We start from the raw sequence: 20,051 nt of genomic DNA on the forward strand, positions 1-20,051 counted from the left end.
CTTTATGGGACACGGGTGTCGTTGGCTGTGCCAGCATTTATTGCCCATCCCTAGTTGCCCGAGGGCAGATGAGCGTCAGCCACGTTGCTGTGGCTCTGGAGTCCCATGTAGACCAGACCGGGTAAGGACGGCAGATTTCCTTCCCTAAAGGACATTAGTGAACCAGATGGGTTTTTCCAACAATCGACAATGGTTTCATGGTCATCAGTAGATTCTTGGTTCCAGATATTTTTTATTGAATTCAAATTCCACCATCTGCTGTGGCAGGATTTGAACCTAGGTCCCCAGAACATTAGCTGAGTTCCTGGATGAATAGTCTAGTGATAAGACCACTAGGCCATCATAGTTGTCAGAAAGCAATGCTGCACTTGGGGAAACTGTTCACTTCATTTTTGGGCTGGGCTGATGTTCGCTACACAAATGTCAGAATTGTTTGAAGTTTCTTTACCTTAAAGTTGCTCTGTCACTGGAGAAGAGACCACTGGGGGGAGAGATGGGGTTGTGGCCATCATAGGGTCCCGACAGTGCAGGAAGAGGCCATTCGGTCCATCGAGTCTGCACCTCTGCTCTGAAGAGCATCTTACCCAGGCCCACCCCCACCCCTGTCCTATCCCTGTAACCACGTACACAGTTAGCATGGCCAATCCACCTAACCTGCCCATCTTTGGACTGTGGGGGGAAACCAGAGCACCCGGAGGAAACCCATGCAGACACGGGGAGAATGTGCAGACTCCACGCAGACAACCACCCGTGGCTGGAATCGAACCCGGGTCCCTGGTGCTGTGAGGCCACAGTGCTAACCATTGTGCAATTGGACTAGTATTCCAGAGGCCCAGGCCTATGCTCTGGGGACGTGGGTTCAAATCCCAACACGGCAACTGGTGGCATTTAAATTCATTGAATAAATCTGTGATATAAAGCTAGTATCCCATGGCATCCTTTTCGACAGGATGTGCCAAATGGCTTCCTTCTGTGGCGTAGGAATTCTGTGATTCTGTTAACATTTTGCGCACAATGTGGCAATCGCTTCACTCTGCGCCTCACTTCAAATCACAAATTCTGTGGAATCGTAGAATTCCCACAGTGCAGAAGGAGGCCATTCGGCCCATCGAGTCTGCACCAACCACAATCCTAGGCTCCGTCCCTGTAACCCTACATATTAACCTGCTAATCCCCTGACACTAAGGGGCAATTTAGCATGGCCAATCAACCTAACCTGCACATCCTTGGATTGTGGGAGGGAACCCACGCAGACACGGGGAGAACGTGCGGACTCCACACAGACAGTGACCCAAGCCGGGAATCTAACCCGGGTCCCTGGCGCTGTGAAGGCAGCGGTGCTGACCACTGTGCCACCGTGCCGCCCAATTTGATTGGTTTGTTTCTTAACACCAACCGTTTGATGGACAAGGTTCTATTTTACTGAAAAAGCTTTTGCCGAACTTGTTAAAAGACAATATTTGATTGGTTCGTGATTGACATGAATAGCTTGACTGGCCACTTTCTTAAAATCAATGCAATTTGATTGGTTCGTCCGTGGACAGTCATCCCGATTGATCCAATCATCTGAAGACTTGATGAGAAAGATAGAAACATCACTCAAGGCAACAGCTCCCTCTTTACCATTCCAGATGGTCAGAGATAATCTCAGTCCATGGGAGACACTCACAAGACATCCAGTCTGCTTGGTCCCCTCCCAGTTCAAGGCTCAGGTCTCCACGTGGCTCTCATTCGCTCCCGGCCCAGGAATTGCCCCATGTCCCAGGGAGTCTGATGCTTCCTCAGAGTCCCACCACCCTCCTGGTCAAAGGGGGAGTTCCATAACCATTTGGTAGTAAAACCAGCAGGGAGCCCTCATCCTGCTCGAGTGTAGCTCCCGGCTATAGCTGACACTAAAACCCCACCTGTCGGGGTGGGAGGGTTCATAGAATCATAGGATTCCCACAGTGCAGAAGGAGGCCATTCAGCCCATCAAGACTGGTTGGACTCCCTTAAGAGTATCCTATCCAGGCCCTCTCCCCCTCCCTATCCCCATAACCCTGCACATTCACCATGGCTAATCCATCTAACCTACACATCTTGGGACACTAATGGGCAATTTAGCAATTTAGTCTGCACCAACTCTCCATCTTACCCAGGCCCTATCCCCTTAGCCGCATGTATATGCACCCCACCTTGGAACACTACAGGGAAACTTAGCATAACCTATCCACACAACCTGCACACAGAATTGAATAGAATAGAATAGAATCCCTGCAGTGCAGAAGGAGGCCATTCAGCCCATCAAGCCGGCACCGACAACAATCCCACTCAGGGCCTATCCCTAAAACCCTACACATTTACCCTGCTAATCCTCCTGACACTAGGGGTCACTTTAGCATGGCAAATCAACCTAACCCCCACATCTATGGACTAACCCCCACGTCTATCCACCTAACCAGCATATCTTTGGACTGTAGGAAGAAACCGCAGCACTCGGAGGAAACCCACGCAGACATGGGGAGAACGTGCAGACTCCACGCAGTCAGTGACCCGAGGTCTGAGTTGAATCCGGATCCCTGACGCTGTGAGGCAGCCTAGCCAACCAGCGTGCCGCCCTTGTTGAAGAATCAGTCAAATCGGAGCGGCACGGTGGCACAATGATAAGCACTGCTGCCTCATAGCGCCAGGGATCTGGGTTCGATTCTCGGCTTGGGTCACTGTCTGTGTGGAGTTGGCACATTCTCCCCGTGTCTGCGTGGGTTTCCTCTGGTTTCCTCCTACAGTCCAAAGATGTGCGGGTTAGGTCGATTGGCCGTGATAAATTGCACCTTAGTGTCAGGGGATTAGCTGGGGTAAATGGGGTTACAGGGGTGGGATTGTGACCAGTGCCGAGTGGATGGGCCAAATGGCCTCCTTTGGCACTGTTGGGAATCTATGATAACCCACCGAAAGCGGACAAGACTTGGAGGTTGGAACTCCAGACACAAACTTTTATTGAGTGCCCCCTCCCCCCCCACTCCCCACCCCCCCCCACCGCCCCCCCCACTCCCCACCCCCCCCCACCGCCCCCCCCCCCACACTCCCCACCGCCCCCCCGCCACTCCCCACCGCCCCCCCAACCATCAATCAGGACCCTTCCCCCCCTCCTCAACCTTCCTCCCCTCCTCCCCCTCCTTCCCCCCCTCCTCCTCCTCTCCCCCCGCCCCCCTCCTCCTCCTTCCCCTCCTCCTCCTCCTTCCCCCCTCCTCCTCCTTCCCCCCCTCCTCCTCCTTCCCCCCCTCCTTCCCCCCCCTCCTCCTTCCCCCCCCCTCCTCCTTCCCCCCCCTCCTCCTCCTCCCCCCCCCTCCTCCTCCTTCCCCCCCTCCTTCCCCCCCCCTCCTCCTTCCCCCCCCCCTCCTCCTCCTTCCCCCCCCCCCCTCCTCCTCCTTCCCCCCCCTCCTCCTTCCCCCCCCCTCCTCCTCCTCCTTCTCGAGCATGCCATCCCTTCGCTGGCGAAAGTCACGCTGCAGAACCAGAGGAAGCAATGCTGCCTTCAGCACTCACTCCCGACTGTGCAGGATTGTGGTCGCTTCATGCACTGACAGATCAAACACAAAGCACTCTGTGATCGGGGGGGGGGACAAGTGCTGATAGCCCGCAAGACTCGAGATCAAACATTCACAGCGGGCCAGGCACACTGACCACAAGCTGTCAGGCCTGCGTGCCTGATTTATCCCCCCATTCAGCGAGAACTGATTTATATCGCCGCTTGTCAAAGTAACAGATTGAATATTGTACGCAGACGAGAAATACGAGAATAACAATAACTCGCAGTCGCACAGTGACCTTCTCGGTATTGCCACAGCTGGAATTAGCTTGTTGAGTGTGAGTTGCACGGCAGGTTTCGAGTGCTGTTAGTTAGAGCTTTAGCTGCTGCAGTGAACACAAACGCGCTGGAGCAGTGCCACTCAGTGCAGTGGAGTCTTGAGTAAAGAGGTTAGTCGGGTGCAGAGCTCCCCTGCGGTTAATACAGACTACCTCGAAGCGCTGTCGGGGCGAGAGTGCATTCGGAATCCCTCCGTATTTTGTGTTAGAAGTGAGTAAGGAAGCTCGGGTGGTCGGAGTGGGGTGGGGGGGGAAGAAAGAGTGGGCAACATGTACGGGGGAGTAGACAGAAGGGTTTCACACACAGGGCAATGAGGCACATTCAGAAATGAGAGATAGATGCGGCGGGGGGAGGTGGGGGGAGAAAGCGGGATGCAGCTGCGATTCTGCCCTCTGGTGGGTTAGCCAGCAAGCATTGTCCGCTGTGCAAAAGGGTGCGGGGGGGGAGGGTGGAATCGAGGCGAAGCCAGGGAAGGTTCATCCTGCTGACCAGCATTCAAGCAACAGAAGGCGAGTGGCTCAAAGAGTCTGTAAAAGCACAGCGCTAACGGCAAAAGAAAAAAAACCCTATTAACCAGCTTCATGTAAAGTCTAGGATCAGAGATGATGATGGAAACGGATAAGGAAGGGATATCACGTGGCAGGATGTTCACTCGGAACAGCTGTCTCCCACAGCTGGAGTGAGGTTAAAACACTGTGGGTGGAATTTTCCCGGCACGTCCGCCCGAGGTTGGTACGGTCCCGCCCGAGGCCAACGGAGAATGCCGCTCTCCGAGCCTCGCCCGCCCCTGGAATTGGGACGGGCGTGCCGGTAAAATTTCGGCCACATTTGCGATCAGGATTCCACATTATCCAATATTTTGGAGTGATATAAATGCCCTTTGGTTTTTTTTTGTAAATGTGTACCCCTGGGGGGGGGGCGAGGGGGAGGGGGGTCAGATTCTGGATTTACATTTCAAATTTTACCTATTGGACGGGGTAAGCGACAGTGAAGTTAACACAAATTGAACCCAGTTGGGGGATGGATATATGTGGCACTTTACTAATCCTGCACAGGTCCTGCCAATACTCGCCCCCAGCCCCACCTCAGGGTTTAGCCCGCTGGGCACTTTCTAGAAGTTTCCATCATCCTCTCCGGGCTCCAGAGGTAAATTTGTAGAAACCAGGAGAACAAGGTACCTGCTGTGTGGGCCGCTGACAGAGGTTCCAGGCTGGGAGAGGCTACATTTGCCTCGTGGCTGTTTGGAATGAACGGAGGGGTAAAGAAAGAGAATGTTCAGTCCAGGCAAATAAAGACAAAGCTACTGATGACCCAACACAAGAGAGTGCAGCAAAAAATCAGATGAGGCGACTAATATCCATGACAACAACAAGGAAACTGGCTCTTCCTCATGGTTCAACTGCAGTGTCCTTGTGTGTGTGTTTGTCCATGGGCTGTATTGTGTTAATGGAAGGGGTAAGCGTGCGTACTGGGAGGGGTAAGCGTGCGTACTGGGAGGGGCAAGTGTGCGTACTGGGAGGGGTAAGTGTGCGTACTGGGAGGGGTAAGCGTGCGTACTGGGAGGGGTAAGTGTGCGTACTGGGAGGGGTAAGCGTGCGTACTGGGAGGGGCAAGTGTGCGTACTGGGAGGGGTAAGTGTGCGTACAGGGAGGGGTAAGCGTGCGTACTGGGAGGGGTAAGTGTGTGTACTGGGAGGGGTAAGTGTGCGTACTGGGAGGGGTAAGTGTGCGTACTGGGAGGGGTAAGTGTGCGTACTGGGAGGGGTAAGTGTGCGTACTGGGAGGGGTAAGTGTGCGTACTGGGAGGGGTGAGTGTGCGTACTGGGAGGGGTAAGTGTGCGCACTGGGAGGGGTAAGTGTGCGCACTGGGAGGGGTAAGTGTGCGTACTGGGAGGGGTAAGTGTGCGTACTGGGAGGGGTAAGTGTGCGTACTGGGAGGGGTAAGTGTGCGTACTGGGAGGGGTGAGTGTGCGTACTGGGAGGGGTGAGTGTGCGTACTGGGAGGGGTGAGTGTGCGTACTGGGAGGGGTGAGTGTGCGTACTGGGAGGGGTGAGTGCGCGTACTGAGAGGGGTGAGTGCGCGTCTGGGAGGGGTGAGTGCGTGTACTGAGAGGGGTGAGTGCGCGTCTGGGAGGGGTGAGTGCGTGTACTGGGAGGGTTAAGTGCGCGTACTGGAATGTTCATCTGGTGCCTGTTTAGATCAGCAACTGACGTGGTTTTCTTCATCCTAACTTCCCATTTCCTGAGCCCTTCCTGTGCCCAAAAGGTCAGTTCCGCACACAGGACGATCACATCAAGGTGGGAACAGGCCGTGATGGGCTCCGACTGCACTGGGATCCTCATCTCACCTGTCCACTCCATTCTGATATTTCTGCTCCTTCACTCACTAACAATCATTAGGGGGTAGTGAGGCTGTGGAGTGCACTGTGGCAAAGGGGCCTTTGGCCTAATCTTATACCTACATCCAAACTCTAGATCCTCAACCTCCAGAGCAAAAGTCAGTTTCTATCAATCTTGTGCTAACTCCCAAGTGCCTCTTGCCCGGGCATTCTACTGGGTCTTGCCCCAATGCCAGTCGCTCAAGATTGAGTCTCGACAGTAGGCAGCAGTGCTATTGGACCATGTGGAGCACATCAGGTTTCAGGGTCCTCGGGGACGTTGAGTAGGGCTCTTGGAGTGATCAGTAGTAAGAGGCCATTTTCCTCCCATTAGACCCACCAGTGCTAAAGTCAGGTGTGGCACCTCCTGAGCGCGGTGTCTCAGGTCAATTAGTTCAGCGCAGGTTGGCCAATATTTTTCAAACTCCTATAGGTGAGTGTTTTTTTTATTCGTCCACTGGATGTGGGCATCGCTGGCTGGCCAAGGACAATAAGAGTCAACCCCTTTGCTGTTTACCTGGAGTCACACGTAGTCCAGACCGGGTAAGGATGGCAGCTTTCCTTCCCTAAAGGGACGTTAGTGAACCAGATAGGGTTTTCCAACAATCGACAATGATTTGTGGTCGTCATTAGACTTTTAATTCCAGATTTTTTATTTTAAATTCAAATTTTGCCATCTGCCATGGTGGGATTTGAACCCAGGTCCCCAGGGGATTAGAAATCATAGAAACCCTATAGTGCAGAAGGAGGCCATTTGGCCCATTGAATCTGCATTGACCACAATCCCACCTAGGCCCGATCCCCGTAACCCCACATACTTACCCCGCTAATCCCTCTAACCTACGCACCCCGGGACACTGAGGGGGCAATTTTAGCATGGCCAATGCACCTAACCCGCACATCTTTGGACTGTGGGAGGAAACCGGAGCACCCGGAGGAAACCCACGCAGGCACGGGGAGAACGTGCAAACTCCGTGCAAACCCAGTCACCCGAGGCCGGAATCGAACTCGGGTCCCTGGAGCTGCGAGGCAGCAGTGCTAACCACTGTGCCGCCGTGCCGGCCCCACGTAATTGTGACATTACCACCAGGATATACCGTCGTGTTATTCACAACGTAATGGTGCGTTTGGTTTCGGATTGGTCCTCAGTGAGTGGGAAAGGTGGGTAAATATTGACTGCAGTGTGTGGAGAATGTAGCGCGAGTGCGTTAACGGTGTAGGTGGTGGGTGTCGGAACTGCGCCGGAAAGCCAGTATTCCTTTTGGGAAGCTACCATCCGTGAATGGAGAAAAATCAATTCAAAGAACTAGGGCTGATTAACAAGACAGGAATATCAGAACAAACGATAAACATATCATTCAGGACTCAGAAAAATCGAATTCATAAAAGAACAAACAGTCAAAAAGAAACACTCAAATCAAAGTAAAATTCACGATTTTTCTCAATTCCATGCAGGGGGTGTGGGGAGGGGACGGGGGGGAGGGGCTGGGGGTCGGGGGTAAGCAGGAGAGAGCATGAAGGGGGTGCAGGGCCTGTATGTCCTGTTCAGGGAATTCTTTGGCATGAAATCATGGCACCAACTGTCAGATGCAAGGGCTATGTGATACCACCCGACCACGTTGGTTATCGAGATTGGTGGAAGTACATTACCGGTCTAGATCGAACGGGCAAACTCCCACCAGACACGGGGCTGAGGGAGCCGGACGAGTCCAAATCATCGGCTGAAGACCACGACACCAGGTCCTGGAAGGAAGAAGAGATCCTTGAATCAGCACATCAAGAGACCCGCCAACATCCTCCCATCCGTTGACCCCGTCTACATTTCCCGCGGCCTTGGAAAAGCAGCCGGCATAATCAAGGATTCCCCCGCACCCTGGACATTCTCTCTTCCACCTTCTTCCATTGGGAAAAAGATACAAAAGTCTGAAAACACGTACCAATCGACTCAAGAACAGCTTCTTCCCTCAGACTTGTGAATGGACCTATCTTTATTTATTAGTGTCACAAGTCGGCTTACATTGACACTGCAATGAAGTTACTGTGAAAATCCCCTAGTCGCCGCACTCCGGCGCCTGTTCGGGTACACTGAGGGAGAATTTAACATGGCCATTGCACCTAACCAGCATGTTTTTTGGACCATTGGAGGAAACCGGAGCACCCGGAGGAAACCCACGCAGACACGGGGAGAATGTGCAAACTCCGCACAGACAATGACTCAAGTCGGGAATTGAACCCGGGTCCCTGGCACTGTGGGGGCAGCAGTGTAACCACTGTACCGCCCATATATTAAGCTGATCTTTCTCTACACCCGAGCTATGACTGTAACATTACATTCTGCACTCTCTCCTTTCCTTCTCTCCTATGTACTCTATGAACGGTATGCTTTGTCTGTATAGCACGCAAGAAACAATACTTTTCGCTGTTTACTAATACACGTGGCAATAATAAATCAAATAGAATCAAAATCAACAGGGACTTCATGTTATTCATAGAACAACAAATGCGAGCGTTCGGAATTACGAGTCAGACTAAAATGAATAGTGAGGGGGAAAAAACACAAACAAGAGCAGAATTAGACATCCAAAGGCCTTATCAACTTATATTCAATGCTAAACCTTTCAGTTACTGAGTGTTATTTGCATTCCACATTTGATGCAATTCATTAACATTTAGCGTCCCTAACAAGGTCATTACGGTTTTGCAATGTTGTTTAATTGCATTCTGTGCCTCTGTGTTCATTGTTTAATACAATTCCCATTGTGGGGAATTACAGGAAACTGCAGCTCTCCACTGGAGCACATCCTTTACAGAACCTGCTCAGTAATTCCACCATGAATGCATCGCCTTTGAGCGCAAACCCGTGTTTATTGGCAAGGAGATCAATCAGGAGATCCCCAGATCTCGAGGAGCCTCGGTCAGCGCCTGTTTGTGGACAGGAACCCAGGAGAAGCGGTACACACAGTTACTTCCATCAGCTCCCCGGGCCTTACCCAGGGAGATTCCATCCTCACACTATAAATCAACTAGAGTGACTCTGGCGTGCTGTGGAGAGAGAGTGTTAACAACACCAGGTTAACGTCCAACAGGTTTATTTGGTAGCAAATGCCATTAGCTTTCGGAGCGCTGCTCCTTCGTCAGATGGAGTGGATATCTGCTCTCAAACAGGGCATACAGAGACACAAAATCAAGTTACAGAATACTGATTAGAATGCGAAGCTCTACAGCCAACCAGGTCTTAAAGATACAGACAATGAGAGTGGAGGGAGCATTAAACACAGGTTAAAGAGATGTGTATTGTCTCCAGACAGGACAGCTAGTGAGATTCTGCAAGTCCAGGCACGTTGTGGGGGTTACAGATAGTGTGACATGAAATCCAAGATCTCGGTTGAGGCCGTCCTCATGTGTGCGGAACTTGGCTCTCAGTTTCTGCTCAGCGACTCTGCGCTGTCGTGTGTCGTGAAGGCCAGACCCTTCAACATGTCATTGATGGAGACGAACATCTCGCCAAGGCCATCCCCACACCCCCACTTCTTGCCTTCAAACAACCGCACAACCTCAAACAGACCATCGTCCGCAGCAAACTACCCAGCCTTCAGGAGAACAGTGACCATGGCACCACACAACCCTGCCACAGCAACCTCTGCAAGACGTGCCGGATCATCGACACGGATGCCATCATCTCACGTGAGAACACCATCTACCAGGTACACGGTACATACTCTTGCCTCTTGCAACTCGGCCAACGTTGTCTACCTGATACGCTGCAGGAAAGGATGTCCCGAGGCATGGTACATTGGGGAGACCATGCAGACGCTACGACAACGATGAACACCGCTCGACAATCACCAGGCAAGACTGTTCTCTTCCTGTGGGGGAGCACTTCAGCGGTCACGGGCATTCAGTCTCTGATCTCCGGGTAAGCGTTCCCCAAGGCGGCCTTCACGACACACGACAGCGCAGAGTCGCTGAGCAGAAACTGATAGCCAAGTTCCGCACACATGAGGACGGCCTAAACCGGGATGTTGGATTTATGTCACACTGTCGGTAACCCCCACAGCTTGCCTCCTGGACTTGCAGAATCTCACTAGCTGTCCTGTCTGGAGACAATACACATCTCTTTAACCTGTGTTTAATGCTCCCTCCACTCACGTTGTCTGTAGCTTTAAGACCTGGTTGGCTGTAGAGATTCGCATTCTAATCAGTATTCTGTCACTTGATTTTGTGTCTCTGTGCCCTGTTTGAGAGCAGATATCCACTCCATCTGACGGTTGTTGGAGCTGCACCCACCTCAGGGGGTCGGAGAGGAATTTCCCAGATTTTTTTTTTTCCCCATATTGGCCCTGGGGTTTTTCACTCTGGGTTTTCGCCTCTCCCTGGGGATCACATGGTCTGGAATAGGGGGGTGGGGGTGAGTTAATAGGTTGTAATAAACAAAGCATCGTAGCTGTGAGGGACAGCTCGGTGGATAGGATATTGGTATGTAGATAGGCTGGAAAATTGGGCGTGGATCCTGGATTCAGGATTCAATCCTGGACCGGGGAGCGGCGCGGGCTTGGAGGGCCGAAGGGCCTGTTCCTGTGCTGTATTGTTCTTTGTTCTTTCTTTGACGAAGGAGCAGCGCTCCGAAAGGTAATGGCATTTGCTACCAAATAAACCTGTTGGACTTTAACCTGGTGTTGTTAAAACTCTTACTGTGTTTACCCCAGTCCAACGCCGGCATCTCCACATCGAGAGAGAGTATCCCCATGGTTCCAATCCACATAATGTCCAGATACACTGGAGCAGAGTCAGATCCTGGATTAATAACATGGTGACTAACACAACTCATACAAATACACCCTGCCGAAAGAACACAACACACTGTACTAATGCGCCTGATTGACACAACACCACACAACACAACACACACAGACTCCGTGTGCACACTCACACCCCACCCCCACACTCACGTACTCCCACCCCCGCACTCACACACACCCCCCTGTCTCACTCACACATACCCCCTCGCAGCACACACACGCGCCCCCCCCCCTCCCCCCGCAACACACACACACACACACACACACACACATGCCCGCACGTAGAGATCGGAAGTGGGGATGTTCACTGATGACTGCACAATGTTCAGCACCATTCACGTCAGATACTGAAACAGTCCATGTCCAAATGCAGCAAGACTGGGACAATATCCAGGCTTAGGCTGACAGGTGACATTTGTACCACATAAGTCCCAGACAATGACTATCTCCAAGAGAGGATCTAACCATCGCCCCTTGACAATCAATGGCATTACCATTGCTGAACCCCACTATTGACCTCCTGGGGGTTACCATTGACCAGAAACTGAACTGGACTAGCTATATAAATGTTGTGGCTACAAGAGCAGGTCAGAGGCTGGGAATACTGTGGCGACTAACTCACCTCCTAACTCCCCAAAGCCTGTCCACCATCTACAAGGCACAAGTCAGGAGTGTGACGGAATACTCCCCACTTGCCTGGATGGGTGCAGCTCCAACAACACTCAAGAAGCTCGACACCATCCAGGACAAAGCAGCCCGCTTGATTGGCACCACATCCACAAACACCCACTCCCTCCACCACTGACGCTCATTAGCAGCAGTGTGTACCATCTACAAGATCGTACACGCTACTGCACTGCAGCAATATGGAGTTAAAGGAATAGGGCCTGGATGGGATTGTGGTCAGTGCAGACTCGATGAGCCGAGTGGCCTCCTTCTGCACGGTCAGGATTCTCTATGAATTCCCCAAATATCCTTGGACTGCACCTTCCAAACTCGCAACCACTTCCATCTAGAAGGACAAGGGCAGCAGGTACATGGGAACACCACCACCTGCAAGTTCCCCTCCAAGCCACTCGCCATCCTGAAATATATCACTGTTCCTTCTTGTCACTAGGTCAAAATCCAGGAATTCCCTCTCTAACAGCACTGTGGGTGTACCTACACCACGTGGACTGCAGCGTTTCAAGAAGGCAGCTCACCACCACCTTCTCAAGGGTAACTAGGGATGGGCAATAAATGCTGGCCCAGCCAGCGACGCCCATGTCCCATAAATGAATAAAAGAACACACACACCCACACACACATTGGGCAGAATTTTCCCATCTTGCTCACCATGGGAATCGCAGCAGGCGCGCGGGGGTGAGCGGGAGCGGACGGACAGACCATACTCGGACAGGAATTTCCAGCCTTGGGGCGGGGATGGCCGGAAATTCCCACCCAGAATGTCAAAGAAGCCGGACACAACCTGCACAATTCCATACGAATAGACACCAGCAACACGGCACAGAGAATGACAGTGTGAGTGGATCTGACTAAGACAACACCTCCCCCATAAATAGGAACATTGTCCTGAAGATTGGAAAATTTCTGCTCCTATTTACAAACACGGGATGAGAAGATACACATCGCTGGGTGACGGCGAGCAAATAACGCAAACACAAAGCACTCAACCCTGGGTGAAGGTTAGCCAGTTTCCATGAAGACACTGTTGCCTTCACCCGCTCCTTAACATTTCACACGGGACCTCTGGCAGGCACGCCAATGCATCAGGCATTTTATTTTGTATACCCATTAACCTCCATCGATGGCAGCCCCATCGAGGACCTGACCTGTGTAGCAGAGCCTGTGTGTGACCTCACCCTCCAGGGAGGTGGCACCCGTGCCACCCTTTCCCCCCCCGCCCCATCCTGGATGCCACCCACTGGTGACTCTCTACATGCAGATCCCGCCTCTGTGCCAATCTCTAAAAAGATACATCTATGGGGCGGGGGAGTCTGCGACCAGACCAGGTAAGGATGGCAGATTTCCTTCCCTAAAGGACATTACTGAACCAAGTAATCACTCGCCTGCAAACCGGAGATTCCCGCCCACCTTCAATGGACCTTTACATGGTCCGTCCCCCCTGCCCGCTAGAATTCCAGTGGCGGCGGGATGGGAGAATTCCGGCCATGAGATGCATTGAGGGGAGACAGTGGCGCAGTGGTAATGTCACTGGGCTAGTTTCTTTTCTCAAGATGGCACCGGAGCAAGGCGACTTCTTGCAAGCTGTGCCCAGCATGCCTTCTAATTCGATCTTTTACTCTCGTTTTGTACTTCTAAAACTTCATTCTAACTCTTTTAAACCCCTCTAACGATGCTCTAATTCTGACAGGTTTGGTGATCATTAGGCTGTACACCCTAGCTCTGACCGTAACACGACATTCTGCACTCTCTCCTTTCCTTCTCTATGAACGGTATGCTTTGTCTGTATAGCGCGCAACAAACAATACTTTTCACTGTATACTAATAAATGTGACAATAATAAATCAAATCAAAATCAAAAGGCAATTCAGCACCCCACAGATTGGACCATTTGCGGATTGGTTCCATTGACGTACCGTTTGACTGCTGCACATGTCCAATAGTCTCTCCAACTCCTTCAGATCTTGGGTGACCTCTTTCAGAAGGAGTTTGAGACGGTTGCCAATGACATGGACCTTCTCCTTGGCTTCCAGGCAGTCCCTGCCCTCCGCGTTTACCAGCAGCTGGCTGGACATGTCCTGCAGTGAGGCGACCTTCAGCTGAGACTCCAGCAACTCCCGTCTGATTTGCTACATTGAGATACAAAACACACACTCCGCTTGGAATTAGAACTGCAGGATGATGGGATACTCGGCACAAACCTCCTGATAGTCAATTATTTCATAGAATCCCTACAGTGCAGAAGGAGGCCATTCGGCCCATCGAGTCTGCACCGACCACAATCCCACCCAGGCCCTATCCCCATAACCCCACGCATTTACCCTACTAGTCCCCCTGACACTAAGGGTCAAACTTACCACGGCCAATCCACCAAACCCGCACATCTTTGGAGTGTGGGAGGAAACGGGAGCACCCGGAGGAAACCCACACTGACACGGTGAGAATGTGCAGACTCCGCACAGACAGTGACCCGAGCCGGGAATCGAACCCGGGTCCCTGGCGCTATGAGACAGCAGTGCTAACCACTGTGCCGCCGTGCCAATATTTTAATGGGATCTTACACACCTTCAGCACATGCTTGATAACCACAGTGGTACGCTTGCGCTGCGGTGACTATACATCATAGCGGCAGCCAAAGTTGGGCACAGTAAGATCCCAGAAACAGAGTGGCGATCACAATCTGTTTTAATAATGTTGCTGGAGGGGTCAATGTTGTCCTGACGCTGGGAGGAAGACGCCTACACCTCTTCGAACCAATGTCGTGCAATCCTCCATCCATTTTAAAAGGGCAGAGAAGCTATTGGTTTAAAGTTTCTTCCAAAAGATGGTAGCTTTGATAGTGCAGCACTCCCTCAGTGTTGCACCAGAACGGCAGGCCGGCTAAGGTGCAGTGTTATAGTTAATGACCGTATATATTGTGAATGATCAAGGCTGGCATCTGGTCTTTGCTGTAATGAAGTTACCAGCCAGTACCAACTGTTCAGAGTCACACACCCACATTACTTCACAGGTTCAGATCAAATGATTGGAGGTCAGAGTGATAAAAATGATGGATTGCTCTGATGCAACATCCATAGTGCGGGCAGGGAGGAACTGGGAGACGTTGAAATGAAGCCACTTTGTTGACTGTGGGAGTAAAACTGACTCGCCCATAACTCAAAAAAAATCCCTGATTTATAACGTCAGCACCTGTTAGAGTCTGAATGCAATGAAATGGATGTTAATAACAGGGCGGAACTGTAACATCCTCCCACCCAATCCTCTCCTCTCTCCTTCATTCTTTCACCCCCCCCTCCCTATCGCTCCCCCACTTTCCCGTCCTGTCACTCACCTACACATCACAACCATCCCATTCCCAGAGAGGGTTCTGTGTGTCACTGTGCGTCAGTGTGTGTGTGTCAGTGTGTGTGTGTGAGTGTGTGTGAGTGCGTGTGTGAGTGCGTGTGTGTGTGAGTGTGAGAGAGTGCGAGGATTGTGTGTGTGAGTGAGAGTGAGAGTGTGTGTGTGTGTCAGTGTGTGTGTGTGTGAGTGTGTGTGTGTGAGTGTGTGTGAGTGCGTGTGTGAGTGCGTGTGTGTGTGAGAGTGCGAGGATTGAGTGTGTGTGTGTGTGTCAGTGTGTGTGTGTGTGTCAGTGTGTGTGTGTGTGTGTGTGTGTGTCAGTGTGTGTGTGAGTGTGTGCGTGTGTGTGCGAGTGCGTGTGTGTGAGTGCGAGGATTGTGTGAGTGTGTGTGTGAGTGTGTGAGTGAGAGTGTGTGTGTGTGTGAGTGAGAGTGTGTGTGTGTGTGTGAGTGAGAGTGTGTGTGTGTGTCAGTGTGTGTGTGTGAGTGAGTGTGTGTGTGTGTCAGCGTGTGTGTGAGTGTGAGTGTGTGTGCGAGTGTGTGTGTGTGTGAGTGTGTGTGTGAGTGTGAGAGAGTGCGAGGATTGTGTGTGTGTGTGTCTGTGTGTGTATGAGTGTGTGTGTGTGTGTGTGTGTGTGTGTGTGTGTGTGTGTGTGTGAGTGCGAGGATTGTGTGTGTGAGTGCGAGGATTGTGTGTGTGAATGAGAGTGTGTGTGTGTGTCAGTGTGTGTGTGTGAGTGTGTGTGTGAGTGCGTGTATGAGTGTGTGTGTGTGTGAGTACGAGGATTGTGTGTGTGTGTGTGAGTGAGAGTGTGTGTGTGTGAGTGAGAGTGTGTGTGTGTGTGTCAGTGTGTGGGTGAGTGTGTGTGTGAGTGCGAGTGTGTGTGTGTGCGAGGATTGTGTGTGTGTGAGTGAGAGGGTTCTATGTGTGTGTGTGTTAGTGTGAGAGTGAGAGGATTGTGTGTGTGTTCTGTGTGTGTTCTGTCGGGGTGTATATGTGTTAGTGTGTGAGAGAGGATTCTTTACCCAATGTCCTGTCTATTCAGTTTCTGATGTGGAGATGCCGGCGTTGGACTGGGGTAAACACAGTAAGAAGTTTAACAACACCAGGTTAAAGTCCAACAGGTTTATTTGGTAGCAAAAGCCACACAAGCTTTCGAGGCTCTGAGCCCCTTCTTCAGGTGAGTGGGAATTCTGTTCACAAACAGAACTTATAAGACACAGACTCAATTTACATGAATAATGGTTGGAATGCGAATACTTACAACTAATCCAGTCTTTAAGAAACAAAACAATGGGAGTGGAGAGAGCATCAAGACAGGCTAAAAAGATGTGTATTGTCTCCAGACAAGACAGCCAGTGAAACTCTGCAGGTCCACGCAACTGTGGGAGTTACAAATAGTGTGACATAAATTCTGATTCTAGGATCGCATGATAAAGACTCAGGAGGAAAAAAGCAGAAATATTTATGTGAAATAGTGTGACATAAACCCAATATCCCGGTTGAGGCCGTCCTTGTGTGTGCGGAACCTGGCTATCAGTTTCTGCTCCGCGACTCTGCGCTGTCGTGTGTCGCGAAGGCCGCCTTGGAGAACGCTTACCCGAATATCAGAGGCCGAATGCCCGTGACCGCTGAAGTGCTCCCCAACAGGAAGAGAACAGTCTTGCCTGGTGATTGTCGAGCGGTGTTCATTCATCCGTTGTCGCAGCGTCTGCATAGTTTCCCCAATGTACCATGCCTCGGGACATCCTTTCTTGCAGCGTATCAGGTAGACAACGTTGGCCGAGTTGCAAGAGTATGTACCGTGTACCTGGTGGATGGTGTTCTCACGTGAGATGATGGCATCTGTGTCGATGATCCGGCACGTCTTGCAGAGGTTGCTGTGGCAGGGTTGTGTGGTGTCTTGGTCACTGTTCTCCTGAAGGCTGGGTAGTTTGCTGCGGACAATGGTCTGTTTGAGGTTGTGCGGTTGTTTGAAGGCAAGAAGTGGGGGTGTGGGGATGGCCTTGGCGAGATGTTCGTCTTCATCAATGACATGTTGAAGGCTCCGGAGGAGATGCCGTAGCTTCTCCGCTCCGGGGAAGTACTGGACAACGAAGGGTACGACTACACACTTCAACCAGATGAAATCGAAGTTCTCAGCCAAGGGCTTAATTTTTGCCCCACCACCAAAATAGACCCCATCAGTCTCGCAGCAGACACAGAGGAATTCATCAGGCGAATGAGGCTGAGGGAGTTCTTCCACAAACCCCAAGAGGCCAACAACGAACACAATGAGACAGCCAATGAACTGGAACAGCCGACAGAGAGATCCGCAGTGCATCCGAAGAGGAAAGAGTCGAATTGGACTCCTCCGGAAGGCCGCTGCCCTCGACTTGACATGTATGCCCAAGCCGTCAGGAGGTGCGTCAACACCAAATTCATCAGCCGCACTCACAAGACAGCCCCGAACATCACCCAAGCACAACGTAACGCCATCCACGCTCTCAAGACCAACCGCAACATTGTCATCAAACCAGCAGACAAAGGAGGGGCCATCGTCATACTGAACAGAACGGATTACTGCAAAGAAGTGTACCGACAACTCAACAACGAGGAACACTACAGACAGTTACCTGCAGATCCGACCAAAGAACACACCCGTCAACTCAACACTCTGATCAAGACCTTTGATCCGGACCTTCAGAACACCCTCCGTGCTCTCATCCCACGTACTCCCCGCGTTGGAGATCTCTACTGCCTCCCGAAGATACACAAGGCAAACACACCCGGCCGTCCCATCGTATCGGGCAATGGGACCCTGTGCGAGAACCTCTCCGGCTATGTCGAGGGCATCCTGAAACCCATTGTACAAAGAACCCCCAGCTTTTGTCGCGACACGACGGACTTCCTACAGAAACTCGGCACACATGGAGCAGTTGAACCAGGAGCGCTCCTCGTCACAATGGATGTCTCAGCACTCTACACCAGCATCCCCCATGACGATGGCATTGCTGCAACGGCCTCAGTGCTCAGCGCCAACAACTGCCAGTTTCCAGATGCAATTTTACATCTCATCCGCTTCATCCTGGACCACAATATCTTCACCTTCAACAACCAGTTCTTCATCCAGACACACGGAACAGCCATGGGGACCAAATTTGCACCTCAATATGCCAACATCTTCATGCACAGGTTCGAACAAGACTTCTTCACCGCACGGGACCTTCAACCGGTGCTATACACTAGATACATCGATGACATTTTCTTCCTTTGGACTCATGGTGAACAATCACTGAAACAACTCTATGATGACATCAACAAGTTCCATCCCACCATCAGGCTCACCATAGACTACTCTCCGGAATCGGTTGCATTCTTGGACACGCGCATCTCCATTAAGGACGGTCACCTCAGCACCTCACTGTACCGCAAGCCCACGGATAACCTCACGATGCTCCACTTCTCCAGCTTCCACCCTAAACACGTTAAAGAAGCCATCCCCTACGGACAAGCCCTCCGTATACACAGGATCTGCTCAGATGAGGAGGATCGCAACAGACACCTCCAGACGCTGAAAGATGCCCTCATAAGAACAGGATATGGCGCTAGACTCATTGATCAACAGTTCCAACGCGCCACAGCGAAAAACCGCACCGACCTCCTCAGAAGACAAACACGGGACACAGTGGACAGAGTACCCTTCGTTGTCCAGTACTTCCCCGGAGCGGAGAAGCTACGGCATCTCCTCCGGAGCCTTCAACATGTCATTGATGAAGACGAACATCTCGCCAAGGCCATCCCCACACCCCCACTTCTTGCCTTCAAACAACCGCACAACCTCAAACAGACCATTGTCCGCAGCAAACTACCCAGCCTTCAGGAGAACAGTGACCAAGACACCACACAACCCTGCCACAGCAACCTCTGCAAGACGTGCCGGATCATCGACACAGATGCCATCATCTCACGTGAGAACACCATCCACCAGGTACACGGTACATACTCTTGCAACTCGGCCAACGTTGTCTACCTGATACGCTGCAAGAAAGGATGTCCCGAGGCATGGTACATTGGGGAAACTATGCAGACGCTGCGACAACGGATGAATGAACACCGCTCGACAATCACCAGGCAAGACTGTTCTCTTCCTGTTGGGGAGCACTTCAGCGGTCACGGGCATTCGGCCTCTGATATTCGGGTAAGCGCTCTCCAAGGCGGCCTTCGCGACACACGACAGCGCAGAGTCGCGGAGCAGAAACTGATAGCCAGGTTCCGCACACACAAGGACGGCCTCAACCGGGATATTGGGTTTATGTCACACTATTTCACATAAATATTTCTGCTTTTTTCCTCCTGAGTCTTTATCATGCGATCCTAGAATCAGAATTTATGTCACACTATTTGTAACTCCCACAGTTGCGTGGACCTGCAGAGTTTCACTGGCTGTCTTGTCTGGAGACAATACACATCTTTTTAGCCTGTCTTGATGCTCTCTCCACTCCCATTGTTTTGTTTCTTAAAGACTGGATTAGTTGTAAGTATTCGCATTCCAACCATTATTCATGTAAATTGAGTCTGTGTCTTATAAGTTCTGTTTGTGAACAGAATTCCCACTCACCTGAAGAAGGGGCTCAGAGCCTCGAAAGCTTGTGTGGCTTTTGCTACCAAATAAACCTGTTGGACTTTAACCTGGTGTTGTTAAACTTCTTACTGTATTCAGTTTCTCACAGTGAGGTACACTGCCATCTAGTGTGTATGTAAGGAAGCTTGCTGTGAAATTTGAATTTAAAAGCACTCTCTGCTATTGGCTCAGTAACATGGTTCCGGGTCCCATCCTATTTTTGAGTGGGGTTAGCTGGCTGGAGCGCTGCTGAGTGACAGGAATGGGAAGAGCAGAGAGACATTCTGCTGGGGTCTCACTCCCTGATCATTCCCGGAGGCCCGGGCGGGAATCTGCTAGAAATGGGGATATATAAGGAAAGAATTGAGATTGGCTGTGTTACAGGAGAAGGGTTTTTTAAAA

General features: G+C 51.4%; 2 protein-coding genes across 9 annotated transcripts in view; one reads left to right on the plus strand and one right to left on the minus strand.

Moving 5' to 3' along the window:
• esr1 (estrogen receptor 1) overlaps window positions 1-20,051 on the plus strand; it is an 887,250-nt gene that overhangs the window by 530,438 nt on the left and 336,761 nt on the right. The gene's annotated exons all lie outside the window — the stretch shown is intronic.
• LOC144504750 (nesprin-1-like) overlaps window positions 1-20,051 on the minus strand; it is a 603,924-nt gene that overhangs the window by 8,200 nt on the left and 575,673 nt on the right. The window contains exons 142-144 of the mRNA XM_078230493.1: window positions 13,624-13,836; window positions 7,875-7,967; window positions 5,026-5,084 (exon numbers count right to left, since the gene is read on the minus strand). Of these exons, the coding sequence (XP_078086619.1) occupies window positions 5,026-5,084; window positions 7,875-7,967; window positions 13,624-13,836 (365 nt within the window). The remainder of the gene's footprint in view (window positions 1-5,025; window positions 5,085-7,874; window positions 7,968-13,623; window positions 13,837-20,051) is intronic.

Source organism: Mustelus asterias, chromosome 15 (genome assembly GCF_964213995.1).
Source record: "Mustelus asterias chromosome 15, sMusAst1.hap1.1, whole genome shotgun sequence".
Lineage (NCBI taxonomy): Eukaryota > Metazoa > Chordata > Chondrichthyes > Carcharhiniformes > Triakidae > Mustelus > Mustelus asterias.